General features: G+C 42.2%; 2 protein-coding genes across 2 annotated transcripts in view; one reads left to right on the top strand and one right to left on the bottom strand.

Moving 5' to 3' along the window:
• Nucleotides 1-2,501: 2,501 nt before the first annotated feature.
• LOC139798764 (uncharacterized) lies at nucleotides 2,502-8,364 on the bottom strand. The gene is made up of 3 exons (XM_071749800.1): nucleotides 7,010-8,364; nucleotides 3,457-3,501; nucleotides 2,502-2,823 (listed from the first exon to the last, which is right to left on the bottom strand). Exons 1-3 carry the CDS (start codon nucleotides 8,362-8,364, stop codon nucleotides 2,796-2,798), a joined length of 1,428 nt encoding a protein of 475 aa, XP_071605901.1. The 3' UTR covers nucleotides 2,502-2,795.
• The window catches only part of RNF11 (ring finger protein 11), a 29,199-nt gene continuing 16,646 nt past the window's right edge, over nucleotides 7,595-20,147 (top strand). Inside the window, exon 1 of the mRNA XM_071750170.1 lies at nucleotides 7,595-7,728. Coding sequence (XP_071606271.1) covers nucleotides 7,606-7,728 — 123 coding nt within the window. The 5' untranslated portion in view covers nucleotides 7,595-7,605. The remainder of the gene's footprint in view (nucleotides 7,729-20,147) is intronic.

Genomic DNA, 20,147 nt, shown 5'->3' with positions numbered 1-20,147 from the left:
TGCATTTTTCTAAGGTTTTGCCCTGCTCAGGCACTTCTTCAAACATGCCTTTCACCAAAGCCATGGAAATCTATTTCAAAAGAGGCTTTGAACTGCTGTAAGAAACAAAAGCCGTCAGTCAGGAACTCCTAGGCATCCACAGGCATTTCTGTGATTTTTAAAATAATATGCTAATAATGTGCATCTATAGTTTTATTTGTTAATCTGTTCAGTGTTGCCTTTTAAGACCTATTTATGTTACAAATGAGTTGTGTTCCTGAAATCCCCAGACTACTTAAGGCTGAAAATCAAAGTCTACATTCAATACAAACTAAACATTTATTTTAAACTAAGCTGTAAAGTGGCAGATGTACACTCATTTTTACAGATAATTTGAAGTATTAAATATATGGTACCTGATATGCCTGTTAAAGATTTCATCCAAATTTTTTTCCTGTCTTTATGATGTCCTGATCATCAACTTTTGTCTCTTTTTTTATCACCATGCTTAGTCAGACACCCACCTATAGGGACAGCAACCTCTACTCTCCTCCACCCCACTCACATGCCAGATTTCAAGCAAACCACTCCATCCAAACTTTCCCTGGACATGCCAGCTTCATGGCAAAGAAAAGAGGTTACATTTTCAGTCACAGATGAAGGATTTCTTTTGAAGATGGGATTCAAGTACATATTTGTCTCCTGCTTAAAATTCACCCAGATTTAACTTGCAAATCCAGTGAAAGAGCAGCTCTTCTCTACTGTCACCACTCAAACCTCCTACTGGGATAATTCTAAAACCTTAAAATAAAGATCATCTGCATTATGTCTTTTCCTGAAAAGGTTATGTTGCCCATGACATTATGCTTTCTGCATGCAGTGTAACTGTCAAATGCCAACCTAAGAAGTGAAAAATGGAGTTACAGCTGGTTTAGTGCTGTGGAGGCAGCTCTGCCAAACTTCCCCTTGGTGTTGCTGTGCTTTCTGGCCACTTCATCAGAGCATTTATCATCAAATGGAAAACTGTCATACAGCTTCCCAATTTCATCATATATAAGAAATGGAAATTATCATATAGTAACCAAAATACTTCAGAGTCACAAAAGGGTATTTTTGTTATATGCATATATTTGTCTATAGAATATATATATCCTATTGATGTCATACTGAAATTTGAAAATAGCTTTTATCACAGGCTTGTTTTCACTCTCATTTTACCTTCCTAATAGGCTTCCTACCAAGTATGTTTGCTCATTGGATCTGGAGTTGCTGGTCCTTTTCCATTAGTTTGCCTTGAAACTAAGTATTTCCTTAAGAATGTATTTGTGAAGTTTTCAGATTCAGTTTTTCTGCACACTTTTTAATTCCTTCTGTCTTAACAATTTTTTTCAAAGAATGTCTTTCTGCCCTTACATGATTTTGCCATCCAAAGTCCCATTTACACTATAAAAATTCTACAAGAAACTACTTTGTGAATTCAAGAGAGGATTCAGGCTTGTTAGTGTTTTGGTTTATTCAGACTTATGGGTTCTTAGAAGGGACATAATTATTTCCATCCCTTTTTATCACCTCTCTGTAATTCACTATTTCTTACCTGTGGGAATAGTCTTCAAAAAGCACATGCTGATTCCTACACATTCATGAAGCTTCCATAGTGTCCAGCAATAGGAAGACTCCCCAGTTTATTGCTACCAAAACATCTTCAGATCTTCTAAGTATTTCCAGTCTCTGTTGTGCTGAAGCAGCTGTTGATTGGTTGTCCACAAGATGGGGCTTCAACAACAGAAATCTTTTGATCCAAATTTTAAGACTCTGATGCAAAAGCTGTGAATGGCATCACAGTTGACAGGAGCATTTTCAGACCATGCTTTCAATTTCTGGAACAGTCCTCACAAAAGGAACCCCATTCCCCATTTCTTGTGTAAAATCAACCTCTCAGGAAATCAAAACAGCAGAAAGTGATCTGACCTTGTCTTTAACCCTTGCATTGTGCTGGTGTTCATTTTATGACTAAGTCAATATACATTATTGCAATTTTCATGCATCTTGCAGAGATTCTGTAGGGTTATCTACTTCTACAAATGCTTTTGTGGGAAGTATGCAGTCCAAAACACCAAGTGAGGTGTATCTTGCTCTGAGACATTTCCTATGCCAATATTTAGCCCAATATATTGACTTCTAGAGCAGTCAACAAATCCACTTTTACGGTGTTCTGGTTAAGATGATAACATCTGCAAAAAAAAAAAAAAAAAAAAAAAAAAAAAAAAAAAAAAAAAAAAAGGCCAGAGAAAGTAGCTCCAGTCTGTAATTTCTATAAACTTAACTGAAAGAGGGAAAAGTTTGTTATTCTAAAAACTAATGGTAGGCATGCACTTCAAAAGAAACAAAAACTATGATAAAAATTTTAATTTTTTTTTAGTAGGAATAGACACAGAATACCTCTAGCTGCCATTTTTTAGTGTGTTGGAAGTGTTTGTTTAAACAGTATGCATTTTTTTCTTCTAAAAATAAAGGCCTCCCTCCCCTTCTGCCAGGTAAGTAGGCTTAAAACAATGGAGATTTTCCTGTCTTATAGGAAAAAATCCAAATCAGGAGAGACTAACTGGGGACTGTACCTTCTTGTATCTTTGGAAAAAATTTGAGATTGCAAGGAGTTAGACCACGGTACCCGCAAACATCATTCAGTGTCCAGAAACAATTTCAACACTTTTTTTTTGTGTCTAAGAATGACAAAGATACAGGTGATCTTGGACTGGGAGACAGTTGCATTTCAGAGGATTACACTCTGCTCATCAACCTTTCCTTGTATCACTTCATCACTCTGGTATTGCAGAAGACACATAGCTCCCTACAGGAAAAAAACAGATATTTTAGGCTAAGGGGAAATAGTGAAAATCAGAGGAACAGGAAGACTCAGGAGGAGCTGAACAAGATGTGTTTGAATTGTGCAGCAGAAAGCATATCCAACTTGGACAAATGATAAATGCCTCAATTCTCTTTCAAATAGAATGGAGCATTTGGGATACTGCCTTATTGTTGCAGTGGACTGAAGCCTTTGTAGACAAAAAACCTCCAAGATAAAATTCAAATTCAGATGACACAACATCATGTTCAACTTCATATTTCTCATTAGTAGAGGCAATTTTGGATCTAGACCTGCTACTCCAAGAATATGTTTTTTCCCCCACATCTTTGCCAGCATATCCCTGAACTCAGTGATGGTACCTGATGACAGGCACACTGACCACTGGTGAACTCTGGACAGAGCTCACTCCTTGCAAATTTAGGAAGTATTTACACACAGTAAAAGGTGAAGAAAAACCAGCACTCCAGTTTTAGTATTAAATAAAAAATATTAAAATAAACTAGAATTAAAATGACACGTCAGCAATTCACACCTTCCCATACACAACAGTTATCCTGCAGTCACCATGATTACTTAATATTTGTTATTTGGAACTTCACCACCCATTCTACTTGCCTAATTTTTTACCTACTGCCATGTCATCTTGCTGACACTTCCTAAGGATTAAGGAAGAGAGAGAATTAAAACAACACAGCAAGTTGTAAATCACCCAAGAGAGATGAAATAACATCAACCAGCCTGGAACCTTCTGGGCTTATCTGTGTATAATCTATTGCAAAAAACACTCCTGAGACATTTGACCTAATCTGCCTTTCAAAACCTTCAGAGAGATTGCCAGGTAAAATATCCAGTGCTAAACTACTTCTGCAATTTCCAGTAATTTCTTAATGTCTACCTCAAATCTCCTACTCAATCCATCACCTCTTGTTCTAAATCCACTGAACATACAGAAATATTTATTCCTTCCCTCTACAGAGAAACATTTTACTTTTTTTAAGATGATTGCCATTTTCCTCTACACCTTCCTCTTTTTCTTTAAACAACCCCAGTTCTTTCAGTCTCTTCTTAGATCACGTTTTCTTGTTCTCTGATCACTCCTGAAGTCGAGACTGAGGATGTACGTGGTACACTTGAGAAAAAGGAAAATTGGCTCCTACACAAAATTCACCACGAATCTAGGTGGCAGAGGGTTTATTTGAAGAGGTTACTTTCGTATGATGTCTGCTTTGTTGTTTGATGAATGCCAAAATATATGGTCTTTTTCTTCTTTGTGAAGTGTAGGTGACCTAGTGCATGGAGCAGGTAGGCATTACACTCCTTGGTGATAAAACATCTTGGATCTGGGGAAAACAGTTATTCTGGAAGGCAAATTTTCAATGCCAGTAATGGAAAACCTGCCCTTACCATGATGGTATCTTCAGGATAAATTGATAAAAGTGGTATTGTGATACCAGAATAATTTAAGCAGAAGCTTACTTAATTTTTAGAAACATGAGTAACGTGCTGCACCACAAAGTACATTTCAGGGAAATGTATTAGTTCTCTAATTGCTTTCTAGTGCTGCATGCACTGGCTCTTGGAAACTAATAAACAGTTGTAATACAAACTGAGAAATGTCTATGGTTCACCCAAAATCAACACAACTACAAATAACCATGTGCATTTTAGAAGATGCTATGCTCTTTATAGCCAGATAAATTAACTAAGTCATTCCCATAATTAGATTTACATATATAGTAGAAGAATGCAATTTACTTCCATTCTCCTGAGGTATACAAAGCCTTTTTTTTCCAAAAAATGGTTTTAAAATTGTAAACTGCCTTTTTAACCAACACTACCTGAACAAACAACACTATCTCTGAGCCTTTGGGCACCCTGGCATGGAGACACTGCACTCAGAAGTTAGCTAGGTTTCTCTATACCAACTGAGAAAACAACCTTACCCAGAAGGAAGATAAGACACAATAAGAGATTGTAAGTGCTGGGAAAATCAGCCTGATGGAAGAAAAGCAAGTAGAAAAAACTTTTCCATGCTGAGGACAGGTCTTTGAAAAACTTTTGTTGAGCATTCATGAACACAAGAATTTTTCAATTCTGCATCTCCTGGACCACTGTACAACTTCTGAGCTGGTGGGACAAAGCCACTAGTAACAACCTAGTTGACATGACAGGAGTGACAGGCCTAGACAAAAAAAAGTGGCTTAAACCATCCCTACTTTGAATAACCCAGTTACAACTTGTAATATCTCTCCTTCTTTCAGACCTCTCCAGGTGCAGAGTCTGGAATGCTGCAAAGACAAATGGGAACTTCTGCTTTGTTCTCTGTGAGTCCACCATGAAGAACAGATCTCTTCTGACATTGGATATGTATCCATCTTTCAAGTGGAGCCCAGCATCCTGTAACCTACTAATGGGAAAGTTTTAACTGGGCTTAGCAGTTACTCCATTTAGAGACCAGCCTCAAGGTAAACAAAGGCAATACCTCTAGTGTTGGACCCAGGAGTATGTCCCAGCTCTGTCCTCACTGTGTATCTGGAAGAGAAATGAGCCATATTTGTACTGACATTTCCAGAGAAACAAAATCTTGGCATGTGAGCCAGTGGGGAGCCACCATATGCACCCCAGGACCTGCACACTTTACAGGACCAGGACTGCAAGGCACACGGTGGCACATGCCTGCTGTCTACACTGAGCTATACCAATGACACAGAGAGAATAAATAAACCATGAAATGACAGCTGAGTAATGAAGTTTTTCTAGTTGTCAGTCCTCTTGTTTCTGAGGTTACCACTGCACAACTGAAAATACCAGTAAGAGAGCTGGAGTCTCACCACCAGATTCTCACAGCAGACAGCTCTGACATTGCCTTAACCTTGAAATCATGACTGGGTGAGGCAGTGGTTTGCTGGATTTTCTCCAGTGCTTGCTTGCCTAAATTCTCCCATTAAACCAAGTTGAAACAGCCAAATGACCAAGTCGTGTACAGCTGTCATTATTATTTACAGCAGCCCTTTGCAAAGCCTCTCCATCACAAGCAGAACTCACAATTCATGCACCATTTTTATTCTCTATTTCTTTGAGAAGCCAAAACCTGTGTTTGAACCCCATAAAAACACCCACAACTTTTCTATTGCTACATATTTTACACTGGAGCTGCTTACGTTACCCATTGATGCCCAGCAAAACAGAATTCCTAACACTAATAAAATGCAATCTCCAAGAAAGAACTCACGTGAATAACCAGCAAAGTCTGCCCACCACAGGACCTCTCAAATGTTTAAGTAAAAGTTGTAGAGCCAACCACATCACTGTGGACAGCTGGTTTGTAGATACTTTGACCTAAGATGGAAGCTGTAGGGCAGACCAGAGAAGTCTGGCCATGCTGTACTGCGTTACAAACTGTACTTCCTAGCTCTCCTCATTTGCACCAGATTTGCCTCACTTTAAAAAATACTGCAACAAACCAGATTTTTAAATATTTCCCGTGGTCTGAATCTGAAAGCCAGGTAGGGATTCTAAGGAACTGTTCCAGATGACAAAGGTGGAACATTTAAAACATTGTCTTGGGAAGAGAAAAAGTGTTGTTCCCTTCTCCATGGGTCTGTGTTAGCATTTTAACCCAATGAAAGAGGGGTGCTCACTCTCTTGAAATTTGCATTTACCTATACTTCTACCCAAGCATGAATAATTTTAATAAAGAAACAACAAACCTTAGTATCTACTATTCCACGTATGGTTTACAATGGCATCTGCTTATCACATAAGCAGATACAAAACCTGAAGGCTACCTTCAGAAAAGGCAGAATGATACAAGAATCTGCTTTTCCCTCTGCCCTGTTTTCATTGCCCCATAAATACATCCAGTCCCCTCCCCATGCCAGTGGGAAGTACCAGAGGAACCCCCTTCCCTCCCTGAGGAACACCCCAAGGGTGAAGCCCCCGCCGGTGAAGGATCCTCGGCCTCACACAAACCCCCGCCAGACGGGGTGGGCTGGGTCGGTGCGGGGTCTCCCTGCGGCCGCATCATCCCCGGTATCGCCGGCCTGGCTCGGCCTGGCCCGGTCCCGCCGGCCTGGAACGACCCTTCCGCCCCAGCCGCGCCGCCATGCCCGGAAAGCAAACAAAAACAAAGCACTCCCGGGGGTGGAGCAAAGCGGCACCCACCATTTTGGGGGGGTGGCGGTGGCTGAGGGGGGAGCCCATTGCCTCGCAGGCGGCAGCATCCGGACGGACGTCCCGTCCAGTCCCGCCCCGCTTCGCCTCGTCCCGTGGAGGGGGCAGCGTTCCCCCGAGAGCCGGTTCGGGACCGAGCTCGGCTTTACCGGGGCCTTGGGGCTGCTTAACCCGGCCCGACGGGGAGGAGTGGGAGGAGGAGGAGCCAGGGCGGCCTGTGCGACAAAGCCCAGTGCGCAGGGAGCTGGTGACCAGGAAGCAGAACAGCGCCGGGCTGCCGCGGGGCGGGCGCACCCCACCGGAGCCCGCTGCCCCACGCCGCCCCCCCGGGGGGTGGGAGGCCAGTCCTGCCGCCTCCCCCGGCTCGGGGGGTCGGGGCGGCTGCGGAGCGAAGCGAGAAGCGGCTGTGCTGGTGTTAAGCCGCTTAGGGCCGGGGCTGGCATGAGCCTTCCCGGCGGGGCGGCTGCGGGCTGCGTGCTGCGGCGGGGAGGCTGAGGGTGCGGAGCCGCCGCCGGCGGGGGCTGGCGGTCCGTCCCTGAGGAGGAGGAGGCGGAGGAGGAAGAGCCCCCCTCCCCGGGGAGGGGAAGATGGGGAACTGTCTTAAGTCCCCCACCTCGGATGACATCTCGCTGCTTCACGAGTCCCAGTCGGACAGAGCCAGCTACGGGGACGGGGCTGAGCCGGATCAGGAGCCGCCGCCGCCATATCAGGTAGGGGAGGGGGCGGGGAGCGCGGAAATCGGGGGCTGGAGGGGAACGGGAGGCAGCGGGGCGGGCAGAGGGAGCCCTGGGGAAGGGGGTGAGGAGAGGAGCGCAGGGCAGCGCAGCCGCCAGGCCGCAAGCCCTGAGGGCCGGGCCGGGGGCCGCCGCTGCCTCTCTCCCTCCCTCCCGCCGCCGCTCCTGCGCTGGGCGGCCGCCCGAACCTCTCCCTTTCCGCTCAGGCGTACCCGGGAGGGGGGAGCGGTGGAAGCCGCTTTGTCTCCTCCAGTCTCGCACCTCGGGCCTCTCTCGGCAGACGGGAGGCGAGGTTCCGGCGGGGTGCGCCGGGCCGGGCCGGGCCGGGCCTGACCGGGGGTATGGCGGAGGCTGGGGGTGTGTGTGTGTGGTGATCCCCCCCGCTGCCTGGCGAGGATCGGTCGCCGAGGCCCCGAGGGAGGGTGAGGGGTTCCGGGCTGGGTGTCCGTCCGGTACCGCGGCCTTTGTTGGTGCCCGCGGTGACATCACTGTCTGGCGCTGCGCTCCTCGGGTGACACTCCGGGACCGGGACCGCGGGAGCGTGTCGTGTCCGGGCTTTGTCCCGGCCCATTCACCCTCTCCCGGGCCCCGCTCCCGTATTTTTAGCAGCATCTGATCCCTCCTCCCCAGTAACTCGCAGGGGGATCCTGTTTCCCTCTGCCGTGTGGGGCACCAGCAGGGAAGTGTTTCCCATTGTTGAGTTTTATTCTGTCTCTGAGAGAGAATCTGTTAATTTACATCTTGGGGACGAATGAGGGGGAGGGGGAAATGGTGATAATAATAATAAAAAAATAATTAAAAAAAAAAAAAGAAAAAGGAGGCTGGGTATTTTCTCTTGCTGCTTTCCCTCCCAGGAGAATAAGGTTGATGTAGGGTGATGATGGCATTAAGATGAAAGCCCCTTCCTCTTGCGGGAAAGGGGGAGATGAACTTGGGGGTGCGCTTGTCTGCTCCTTGTATCCCTGTCCCCTGAAATGTATCTCAGCTTCAGTAAACTGTCCTACAGCATGAAAAAATGCAAATCCCCCCCACAAAGTTACAAAATTTCCAGTGGTATAGCCGCACATGTTATTCGAGTTTTTAAAGTGTTCTCCTAGCTGAGATAACTGGCTGTGTCCCAGAGATATCTGTGGAAATGACACCTCAGACACCAGTTCTAGAGGGGGAATTGACAGCTCTCTGTTTTCTAGGCTGGGAGTTACTCGGGAGTCTCAGACCTTGACGTACAATTAGCAAAATTGCAGGAAGTATTTAACTGGGCAGATATATAATCTACAAATGCTTGAACAAGTTCAAGAATTTACAGCCCTGTTAGGAAGCCCCTTAAGTGTTGAAGAGGATTCCCCTACGTAGCAGTGAAGCAGCACTTGTGTTGCTTGGCAGTGTGTAGCTGTTTGTTGTGTTTGGGTCCATAAGCTTAGTATTAGAATAAATTTACTGATGTGGGGATTTTGGTTTTTTTTTTCCCTCACTTCTAAACTGAATCTGCTGAAGGCGAATAAATAGAAAGTGCTTGGTGGCAAGTTTAAGTTTTGTAAAGGTCATATTGTTCTAAATTAAGCCTGAATTGTCTGTGAGGTATAGGAAGGCATTGTATTTTTGTCAAATCAACATAGAAAGTTTTAACTGTCGATGCCGTTTGTTGCATTTACATCTGTGGTGCTAGGAAGACCTGTGGAGGTTTTTTTGCCTTTGAAAACAGCTTGTTTTCATGTAGCTCTTGTAAGAGCTCTTGTAAGAGTCACAAATCAAGTATATGCATTGTGTAGGCCTTCTTGTGTGGATTTTAGTGCAGATGAGTACTCTTCCTCTATCCTTGCTTTTTTAATTTTTTTTTTTTTTTTTTTTGTATTAAGAACTACTTGTAAGTGTGGATGGTTGACTGAGACGAAGTAGAAAGGAAAAGAAAGGAACTTACAGATGTCTGTTATTGAGTAAGTGTGTTCATAGCAAAACTTCCCTGGCTTGAATAGAGTTTGAAAACTACCTCTAACTGCTGAAATTTCAGCTGGAAAAAGGACATATTTTAGAAGAGAATAAAATCTGGTATGTTAGCATCTCTTGGGGTTTGCAACAAGGATGTGTCAACTTCCTGACTAGGTCTTGCAAGGTATGCAAACTAGAAGGAAGCTTGTGGGATGAAGATGCACTGTTGTAAAAAGTTACTTCTGTATCTCTTGTAACTGACTTCTGTATTATGTTGACATTTAAAATACTTTTTCATGTTCTGAGATAACTATGCCATCCTTATGGGAATCTTCTGAAGCCATGATTTTTATTTAGCTATTTATTTCTAACTGCAAAATGCACCCCTAATAATCCGTTCAGTATTGCATGTCACAAATTTATTTTATCAGTGAGTGCTATTGAACCAGCTGTGTAAAATTCCTGCTCCAAAAAGTAAGATTGAAAATTGAGTTTGAGGTATGGACAAATGGAGTAACAGGAAATACAATTTCCAGAGGGATGCTCTGCATATACCTGGTACAGTAGAGAGGCTTCAGAGAGGAAGCATCTTTTTAAGCAGGTATTTGAGTTATGAGACTTTGGTCCTTAAAACATCAGCCATTTTGCAATGCATCTAGCTTAGTGGCTAACATGAGAAATAATTAAAACACACCAAAAAAAAAAAAAAAAAAAAAAGTGTTTGTGTGTATGAGGGAAAGTAAGTGATTTCAAGAGTAGATCAACATTTTCATAGACAGATGCTAATTTTGGATGCCTCTCCTTTAGAACCCAGAAATTAAAACTGTTTTTCTAAGTGTGAAGCACATGCAACTCCATTTTTTACCAGTGAATCTGTGATTAGGAAGGAGTTAGCTTTGGTTTTGTTTTTGCTCAAGTCCTCAGAATTGAATATGCTTTCAAGTTTGTTTTCCTTTTCTGTGTATGGCTTCTTCGCCATCTGTTGGCAATATGCCTTCTGCTGTTTTTCTATACAAGTTCACTTTTTTTTCCAGTTTATCTTACTTCTAGCAGTTCTTCTCAAAGACTTTATTTTGCAGAACAGATGTGCCACTTCTCTTAATTCTTTTCTCCTATTTCAGTTTTTAAACAGTTCCTTAATAGTTGCAGGAAATAATTTGCTGGTTTATTAAACTTGGGAATTTTACACAGTAAAGTACAGAATATTTCCCATCTTTTTTCCCAAAGTTTCTGAAAAGTACTGCTGTGGACAAAATACACAGCAGTCTTCTAAAACAGATGCATACTAATTGCTCAATAAAGAAGTTAAAAGCCTGAGAAATAAATGCAAGTTCTTGGTATTGATACTGAACTCATAAAAAGAACATTTGATGCGTTGATGTGGCAGGCAGACAACAAAAATATTTTACCCTTTTACCTGAAGAGATCCAAAGCTTGCTCTGGTATTTAGAACAACTCTGTGTTATCTTACAGACCCGGATAAAATATTTGGATTGAGTGGTTTTTTTGTTGGTCTGTGTGCTTGTGTTTTTTGTTTGGTTGTTGTTTGTTTTTTTTTAAATTACGTGAAGGGATTAATTTAAAACCTTTTGTCCTGGATACTCCTTTGATTAGACTGTAGGCACAAAATGAGATGAGAGATCACAAACATGAGCTTAACCCAATGTCATGTTCCTATAATCTTCCAAAAGCTGCTGGGGACAGCAGGTTTTGAAAGCACAATTTAGGATGTCTCATGGCTTCTCTCAAACTGAGCTTGCTGCAATAGCTTCCTTGAGCCTCCTCTGTTAAGTGAGTGTGTCCTGTACAGGTTGTACCCTCATCCCCATCCAGCTGTCCTCTTCTGTGTGAAGATTGTCCCCGTGGATCCATGTATTGGATGTATTTTGCTTCACAAAGAAGCACAGCTTTTATTATGCTCTTGTCATGACTGAAGTAATATATTATATTGGTTTTCCAATGCTGCCTTCTCAAAGGCATGGTAATTAATATCATTACGAGTTGCAAAACAAATTAATTTTGATACAACAGTTGCACCCATTTATAGAAACATCCATACAGAGTCCTCCTGGGCTGCAAATCGGGTAATTTATCATTGGTGATTGCATGTATTGTACAAAAAGAAACTATGGCAGTATAATGTATATTCAGTGGTTGTGCAAAGCTAGAACTGCTGGCATATGTTGGAACAGGATAAGAGGAGGAAAAATGTGATGGGAAAGCATGACATGCAGAAAGCTAGCCATGAAAGAAGAAAACCAACTAGTAAGTTTACTTTCATGTAGCAGAAAGGAGTATATTTAAAAATTGCATATGCAGGTCCTGCCCTTTTCTCTTTTTGTCCTCCACATCTTGCTGATGAGTTTTATGAACTCCAGTTGCATTTGTGGATGTGAGCTGAAATACCACTCTGATCCCCAGTTCCTCATGCCAAAGGGCTCAAGCAGGATTGTCAGTCTCTCTGTGGGTTGCTGCTGCTGGCTGGGGTCTTCTGGCAGCAGTGCCAAAGGTGGAGATCAGCTTCAAGTGAGGAGAGAAAGTGATGAAGGAGCTGAAGTTGAGAGCTTGCTGCACAGAGATATGGTAGAGTAAGCCAGTGATGTTTTTTGCATTTCTTATCAAAAATATCCTTGCTTAGGCTACTTTGTATAACTCGCTCTAGGAAGTGAACAAGTGATACAGTAATATTCTAGATTAAAATCTCTTTGAGAGACCAAGCACTAAGTGATAAAGTCAGTTCTGATAAATTCAGAAAATCTGTAAGGCCTTCATGTCTTATGGTGTAGCTTTGGTAAATTATTTATATGTGCAAAACAATAAACCATTTTGAGTTTTTATTTTAAATTGTTATAGGGATGTACAGTTAATTTATCCAGAAAGTGATGAAATATACATACAAAATTCATTGTAATGGCATCCAAGGTTATTTGGTTAGTGAACAATATGCTGTGACAGTTCTTTCATCTCAAGAACTTAGCAAGTTGTCTAGAGAATTGTGTTGCTGGTTGGCAGTGCTAGATGGAAGGTTTCCTGAGGATGCTAAATCTGACTCTATTTCTAGATAACAGAAAGAACTGTGCACCTGTGTTTCCTGTCTTAATGCATACTGGTTTCAGGCTGGCAGACTGGTCCCATCTTCCATTCACTAGTGAAAAAAGCTGGGGGAGCAGTGGGAAAAGAGAGGAAGGAGGACAAACCTGAAAACAAAGGATTGTCACAGAGTTATGTAACTTTTATCTTGAAAATACCCACTCATAAACTGGTTTTAATGAATATTGGCTGAGTATTGTAATTCTTTGCCTGCTTAAAATAGATTTTTACCTGCAGTTGGTTGTAAACATGCATTAGACATGGCTAATGGGGAAATGGGAAGTGGATGCTGATGTTTGAGTTCTCTGTTACTGTCTATTTTGAAAATTAGAGCCAGTTTTTATATTTGATGTTGTTGAGTTGGCAGTTGGTAAAGACCTGTTCTTACCCATTTTGACCAGAAGCCTTTTTCCAAGAGGAATCCTGAAAATAATAGGCTATGTTTACAACTGTATTTGATATATATTTACAACAAGATTTGATGTAGTGTTGCTTGCTGTTTTACCTGAATTTCTGCAAGAGAAGTCATAAAAGTGGATGAAGATGCTATACCCTCCCTGTCTGCCCATGTCCTGGTCATCACTTAAGCAAAGGGAAGAAACTGGATTAGATGAACATTTCTGCAGACCTTGGTAATGTTGGTGGTCAAATTGGTTGCAGAATGTAAGGTTCAGAAACTAAAAATAATGCCACTTGCTTGTGACAGACTTGTGTCTTCCAGTATTTGTACTTGTCCTTGTTATTGCCTCCCCATGGGCACATGAAGAGAAATGTCTTTATACTTAGAAGAGGTAATGGTCTGTGGAATAGACTAAAGCAAATCAGCCATGACTTTTCTATGAGGTAATGAAACAGTTCCTAAGAGACCAAAGAACTATAAAATGAGCAGGTTTTTAGGGTTGTCATGACTGAGTTAGAAGAAAAGCCTCTCCAGAGAAAAAAACTGAAGAGTCACCATTCTTTGACTGTAAAAGGCAAAGGAAGCTTCTGTCCTGATTTAGACCACAACCAAAATTTGCCTTGAGGTTGGGAGGGTCTCAGAGAGCAGGAGTCTTGCTTCCTGGAGGTAGGATGTGTTCTTGTAAAAGACGCTATCTTGTCATTCTGCCAGCCTCTTGGGGAGCAGCCACAGCAGAGTTGGAGTTGATGTGTAGCTCTCTGCTGCATAAAACCACACCATGGACTTGAGCAACAACAAAAATATAACCAACCCACCCCCAAAACTGCACAAACCCCCCCAAATCTACCCCCAGATCACTCTAGCAGAAATAGTACAAGCATTCCTAAGTCTTTGTTCAGGCTTCTGTTTAGTCTAACTTCTAGCAAATCACATAACTGGTCTGTGCTTTGGTTTCCTCACTGTAAAATGAGGAGGAAAGGAATAATGAAGTTTATCTTTAGTTCAGGCATGCTTAGTAATTTAATTCCTGTTTTTAAAGGGCTCCATGATAATTTGATTTTAATAAAATAATATTCTCCCAGTATAAAATGAACATCTGCAGGAATTTATGACGAACTTGCTGCTGTAGAGAGGGAGCTTTATCAGAAGATCTGCTTCAGGCAGTAGATAAGTCTCCTAAAATCTGTTTTGGAATCTGATAGTTCAGCATTTATTTGGCAGCCTGTGCTCCAGATGTTCAATTAGTGGGAATGAAGAGGCCTTAGAGATGGTAACAAGAAATCTTGCCTAATCAGGATGATGAATCTTTGTTATGCTGGGAGATTGTGCATTCCTTCGGGCAAGCCAACCCAAACAAGCAGTACTGCCCTCCCCAGAATCTAGGACCACCGTGTGTTTAGGGCTGTCCTATGTTTCCTGTATGTACCACTGATTCCCTTCTGTCAGCAGCAGCTGTGTTGGCCTTACATCTGGACTTAAGAGTTCTGAACCACGGGAAAATAAACTCATTTTATGTTTTGAAGAGATAATAATCTGTGGAATGGGCCAGAGCAAATCAACCATGACTTTTTCTGTGAACTAATGAAACAGTTTTCAAGAGGCCAAATAGTTACAGAGTGGTTGTTTTATTTACCAACCCTCTGTAGGAATCTGCTGGCCGCTCTGGTTCTCATCAGCGAAGAAGAAAGTCAGAACGCCGGTGGCGTAAAAACTGCTGGGCCAGGATCCACACACAGTGACACGGACAAACAGCAGATGTGTGCAGCAACTGGAGGAGAAGATAAAAGGACTTGCCTTTCCACCATGGTTGCATCAGCCAAATCACAACCAGCTGGTTCACTGCATTGGGCATTTCTGCTGAGCCACCGGGACGCTTGCGCGCGCGTTCTGCTGCGCACACCCGTGCCCTCGCATCAAAAAGCTGGGGTGGTTTTTGAGTGTGCTCATCCTGCCTCTTTTTTTAGGCACTGGTTTAGTCGAGGGGTGAGGTAGGCCCGATGTGCTTAGGGGAGGACTGAAACTGTGGGAGGAATAAGAGAAACTGTGACTCAGGAAAATAATTTCCTCCCTTAGCCCCAGCATGCAGTGATGAATGTGCAGAGTGCTATCCCTGCAATACTGAAACTTGTTTGATGGTGTTTTTTGGATGCTGGAGGGGCCTCTGTGTCCTCTCACCTGGTTTTTACTCACTCGAAGCAATTTGTATTTCTAGAGGCTTAGTTTAGAAGCAGATCATATATGTACTTCACTGAACTCCAAGGCCAAATGCCCGTGCAGGGACAGCCTCATTCTTAAACACAAATCTCAGCTGGCTGACAATGCAGAGTTCTCCAGAGCTTGGGATTGTACTAACTCTAGAAACATTAAGGAAAGTCTGGGTTTATGACTAATAAAATTTAATGAAGTGCAGTGGTAAGCAAAAAATAATTTGCTGCTGGTTTGGACAAAAGGAAAGAATCTGCTAGCCATGATGAAAGCCATTCAGTTTGCCATGTAGTGCCAGTTTCTAATTCTTTAAATGGTAAAATTGCTTTAAATAATAATAATAAAAAAGACTAGAATACAACCCATAAATACATCTATAACATAGCTATATATACTTGGACAGTAGTTCTGTAGAGACTGTAAAGTTGCCTTGTAGTCCTCACCACTGTTATTCTGTATGGCTCTCCTGAGAGTTTGTACACAGGCTCTAGCCAGAAGGAAATGGAGCAATATTTATCTGACATTATTTATTCCCAGAAGATGCATTTTGGTAGTGGGGGATCCAGATCTCTTATGAGTCAGTGTGCAAATGTTGCAGAATTGGATGAGGCTGGGTGCTTTTGCCCTTTCTGTTTCAGAGCTGTGGGAGACTTATCTTAAGAGATCAAAGTGCATCAGATTCCATTATTTCAGTATCTATGGGACAGCATAATGCATGACTACTCTGGGATGTTGCCTCTGTCTGACTTATTCATCATTGTAATTAAACCCAGATACAGAGCTTGTCCTGTGCACTGAACGTTAATCACAGGATTTTATTAACTTGGTTGTCGAAATCTGTAATTCAGACATGGTATAATTTTGCAGTATAAATTAAGACCAGTATTTATTTTGCCTGAATAAATTAATTTTGTTTGAAATTCAGAAAGAGAAGTGATTGCTTTCAGGTTTTGAGCAAACAGGTGCAAGCATTGCTTGACTGCAGACATGTCAAATGGCTAAACTGGTTTGGGCTGTACTGTTGCTTAACAGAAAGCAGTGAACTACTGTATTCAGTGGAAACTGCATAAAAAGCTCAGATGAGCAACTAATGCTCTAAATTCAGATTTTGTTAGGACAATGATATTAATATTTTAACACCTATAGTCTTTATTTTGTGTTCTAGTACTTGCTTAATTACTCTTGCCAGTTCCTGTTGTTTTTGGATTTCTCTTGGTTGTTTTCTGTTTAGATTTATATTGCAGCAGCACCCATATATCTTCAATTTAGCTCAGAAATATGATTAAGTCATTGCTTTGGTGTCTGCTTCCCAGAGTTCTGTGATGTTACATCTATGCATTTGGAGACCTTGAGGCAGATGTCCCATAGAGAATGGCATCCTTGAAGGTATATTTCCCTTCTTGGAAGGAAACAGCATCACTTTCAAAATTCAAGCAAAAATACTTAATTTAATTACTTGTTAATTCTTTTATAGGGTAGTGCTTTTTCACCTTTTAATTCCAAGGTTTCTGAAGCCCTATGGACTGTTTTTTACAGAGCTCACAAGACCTAATAAAGTCCCATTGGGAGTCACTAAACTGAGAATACAGGTTTGTACACCTACCTGAAAATTTTTTAGGATCTGCAAATTGGAAAGTAGTCGGGAGCACTGCTTGTCCTGGTGGAGACACAGCTCTTCAGCTAATGGCATCTGTGTGATGCTGCAGTGTCTCTGATGGTCAGGTAGAGTCAGCTGGAGTCAGAGAATGGCCCAAACCTGAGTAAGATGCTGAATTGCTCTCCTACCCTGCCCTTGATTGGTTCTTAATCTGTTGGAGAGGATTCATATGATAACTTCCCTGGAGCTCTGCTGGGTTGTATACAATCCTTCCAGCCAGTCGTCTGTACAAACCAAAAGTGAAGTGCAAGGAAGGATTTTTACATTGTGTCTGAATTTAGACAACCCCCCCCCCTGGAATAACTTAAGAATTTAACTTTTATTTATTTTATGTGTGGATAAACTGTTGAAAGTAAGTTTACCAAGGAATGCCCATTCTGTTTGTAAATATAGTGAATTTCTTGATTTACAGTAAGTGAAGTCAGGTATTCTGACATATATTAGTTAGTTCTGTTTTTAAAAATCCTTTTGAAAAGAAAATGTACCATCCATACAAAATTTCATGCTCCAAGCAATCTTTTTTCCCTCTATAAACTATATTCTTGTTCAGTAAGTAACCTCTTTTTTCCCATCTCCCAGTAGAAGCAAGATGACCTAGGTCCAGAGCTTCCTGGGGAAAAGGTCACTTGACTCTAAATATATCTTTTGCTGAAGTTTATTTATGGAGCTGTCACCTACTCTGAGCTGATCAAATGAGAAAAGAGCTATAGTTTTGGGCGAGGTAGTGAAGAAGGGTGTTTTATCCTTCCTCTTTTTTGTGGGTCTATTAAATACATCTTGTGCAGGTGCCACGATCTGGATTCCAGCGAGGTGAAGGCCAGACATCCAAACTCCCAGCAGCAACCTACAGAACTCATATCTGTGTCTTCTCAATGTGTTGTGGCTGATTACCCCTTGGTTAATGAGTGAATTAGATGATGCCTTCGTGCTGGCAGGAGTTTCTGCAGTGGACTCTGGATGTGGTATCCTGGGGTCAATGTCTTCTTCACCCTGGTCGGATCACACGGATCAAGGTTCCACCACGCAGGCACTGCTGGCAGGGTTGTTATTGGAAAGCAAAAACTTGGAAGAGGATAGTGACAGCTACATAACAGATGCTACCAAACAAGCTTTTGGTGTTGAGAGATCAGAAAAATGTTTCCACCTCAGGGTAGCAAGTCAAGTGGTGAAGAGCACTGTGAACTGTGAGAAGTTTGTCCGTCCCGTTGTCAGCTTAAGGCATTTTTTTTTTAATGTATGGGGGAGTTTATCTGAGTCAGTGTGTCAGCAGCATGAGCTCTTTGTGCTTCTGCAGCCTTTCTGGGGAGAGGAGGGAACTTTCTGTATCTGTAAAGAAAAAAGTGCTGCTCTGGCAACACCAAATACTCCTCCACTGGGGACTTCACCTTACCAGGGACTGGTGCCGGTGGAGACCATCAGAGCCCCTGTTTTGGAGTGTGTACACGTCAGGCACGTGAGGAAACTCGCATCAGTGTTCATTTAACTTGATTTGAGGTTGGATTCTGCTTCAGCACTTAAAAAATAATGGTTTTGGCAGACACTGCTTGGTAGTGAAGGCAGCTGAGGCCAGCAGGGAGGCTTGGGGACCTCATCAGGTCATGAGATGAAACCAGGCTAAAACACAGCACACCTCATGGCCTGCCTTGTGTGCTTCCATGGTTCTGGTTCAAGGAGGTCTGATGTAATCTGATCAGACTTTACTTTTACCTCTTGTTTTCCACTTTGGAGCCATATGCTTTGCGGCTTCTTGGTGGTGGCTTTGGTGCTTATTTGATCCCTAAGTGAGTCAGCTCATAACCTTCAAATATCTGAAACAGGTTTTATTTTCTTCTTGTCAGCTTTGTGAACCAAACTGACATCCTGGTGGAGATGATTTATCTGCATGCATTGCAATGTGTATATTGCATTTTACTTTGACATCTCTGGAAAGGTCTAGAGCTGTCATGTATTAGGCACGTGCTATTACCACAAATTGTTACAGGAGTTTTGGCTTCTCTGTGTTGCAATTAAGGATGCCCTGGGACATAACTGCATACCAGAGCATGCACAGAAGGAATGTCTCATACTGGTTTGGGCAGTGAGTGTATTTGGGATACACTTCAGCAGGATGGTAGGAGGGATTTTGCTGCTTCAGGACAAATCTCTGATGTAGACAAAGCTTTAGTTCTGTTTCTCCTAAATGTGATTTTTCTGGTTTAAAAAAAAAAAAAGCCCCAACAAAACATGAAAAAGAATGTAAATCTGTCTACCACAGCCTTTATTAAAGACACTTGGATGCTTTTCCTTGCTATTTTCTTTTTTAAAGACGCTTCATTAATGTTAGCTAACAGTTCATGAGTAGATTTGGTAAGTACAGGAATGGGTGAGGACTTTTCACAGCCTGTTCATGTTGTGCAGCAGACTGTGATATCCCTTGGGACAGAGCTGACTACAGTAACATCATTCATCTGCATTGTGGGGTGCTGCTCTGCCTCTTTCCTCACACAAGCCTTCCAGTTATGACTCCATGGATGGTTTCCAAAGTCTGAACGTAACTTGGCAAGCTTTGTCACTGCTGTTAGGAGTTTGATTGCCTTTGTGCATATGTATGCAAGGACTTCCCAGCGTATGTGGCTTTTAATATAACAGCCTCCCTGTTGTCTAAAACGTTGAGAATTAAGAAATTATCTAAGTATGCAAGAGCAGAAGCTAATCTGGCCACCTCAGTTTGCGTGTCCTGTTGTGACTCCCTGTTCTAGTTCTGTGTCCCTCAGGAGAGGCCACTGGTTTCCATCTGAAGCCAGTTTTTTGGGTTTTTTTTTTTTTAAGCAAATGGAGGGACAAAACCCTATTTCAAGAAACCCACTTGAGGAGCAAATTTTGCTGCTTTTTCATACATCTGCTTATGCAGCAGTACCAGCTCTTGTCATTTCTGTGGCAATTCCACGCTCTTACGTGGCTTGAAACCCCATGCTCAGTACCTTTCTGAATTCAGAACCAGTAATGCTGAACACAGTGGTTAAATGTCATCTTTACAGCTTTTTTTACATCATGAACTAAGTAGGGTCAAGTTTAATTTTTGGCTTAAAGACCTACAAAAGAAAAAAAAAAAGCCCCAAAGCCACAGGAGCTGAGGCT

This window comes from Heliangelus exortis, chromosome 8 (genome assembly GCF_036169615.1).
Source record: "Heliangelus exortis chromosome 8, bHelExo1.hap1, whole genome shotgun sequence".
In the NCBI taxonomy this organism is placed as follows: domain Eukaryota; kingdom Metazoa; phylum Chordata; class Aves; order Apodiformes; family Trochilidae; genus Heliangelus; species Heliangelus exortis.
This window is presented reverse-complemented; position numbering and strand designations above follow the sequence as displayed.

What these genes read in the sequence shown, in the direction of transcription:
- LOC139798764 (XM_071749800.1), bottom strand. Translation starts at nt 8,364, where the DNA reads ATGCTGCTAAAAATACGGGAGCGGGGCCCGGGAGAGGGTGAATGGGCC. An exon ending in ACCGCCACCCCCCCAAAATG is followed by an intron (nt 3,502 to 7,009) that starts GTGGGTGCCGCT and finishes CTTAATCCTTAG; the next exon opens with GAAGTGTCAGCAAGATGACA. An exon ending in GTAGGTAAAAAATTAGGCAA is followed by an intron (nt 2,824 to 3,456) that starts GTAGAATGGGTG and finishes TCCTGTAGGGAG; the next exon opens with CTATGTGTCTTCTGCAATAC.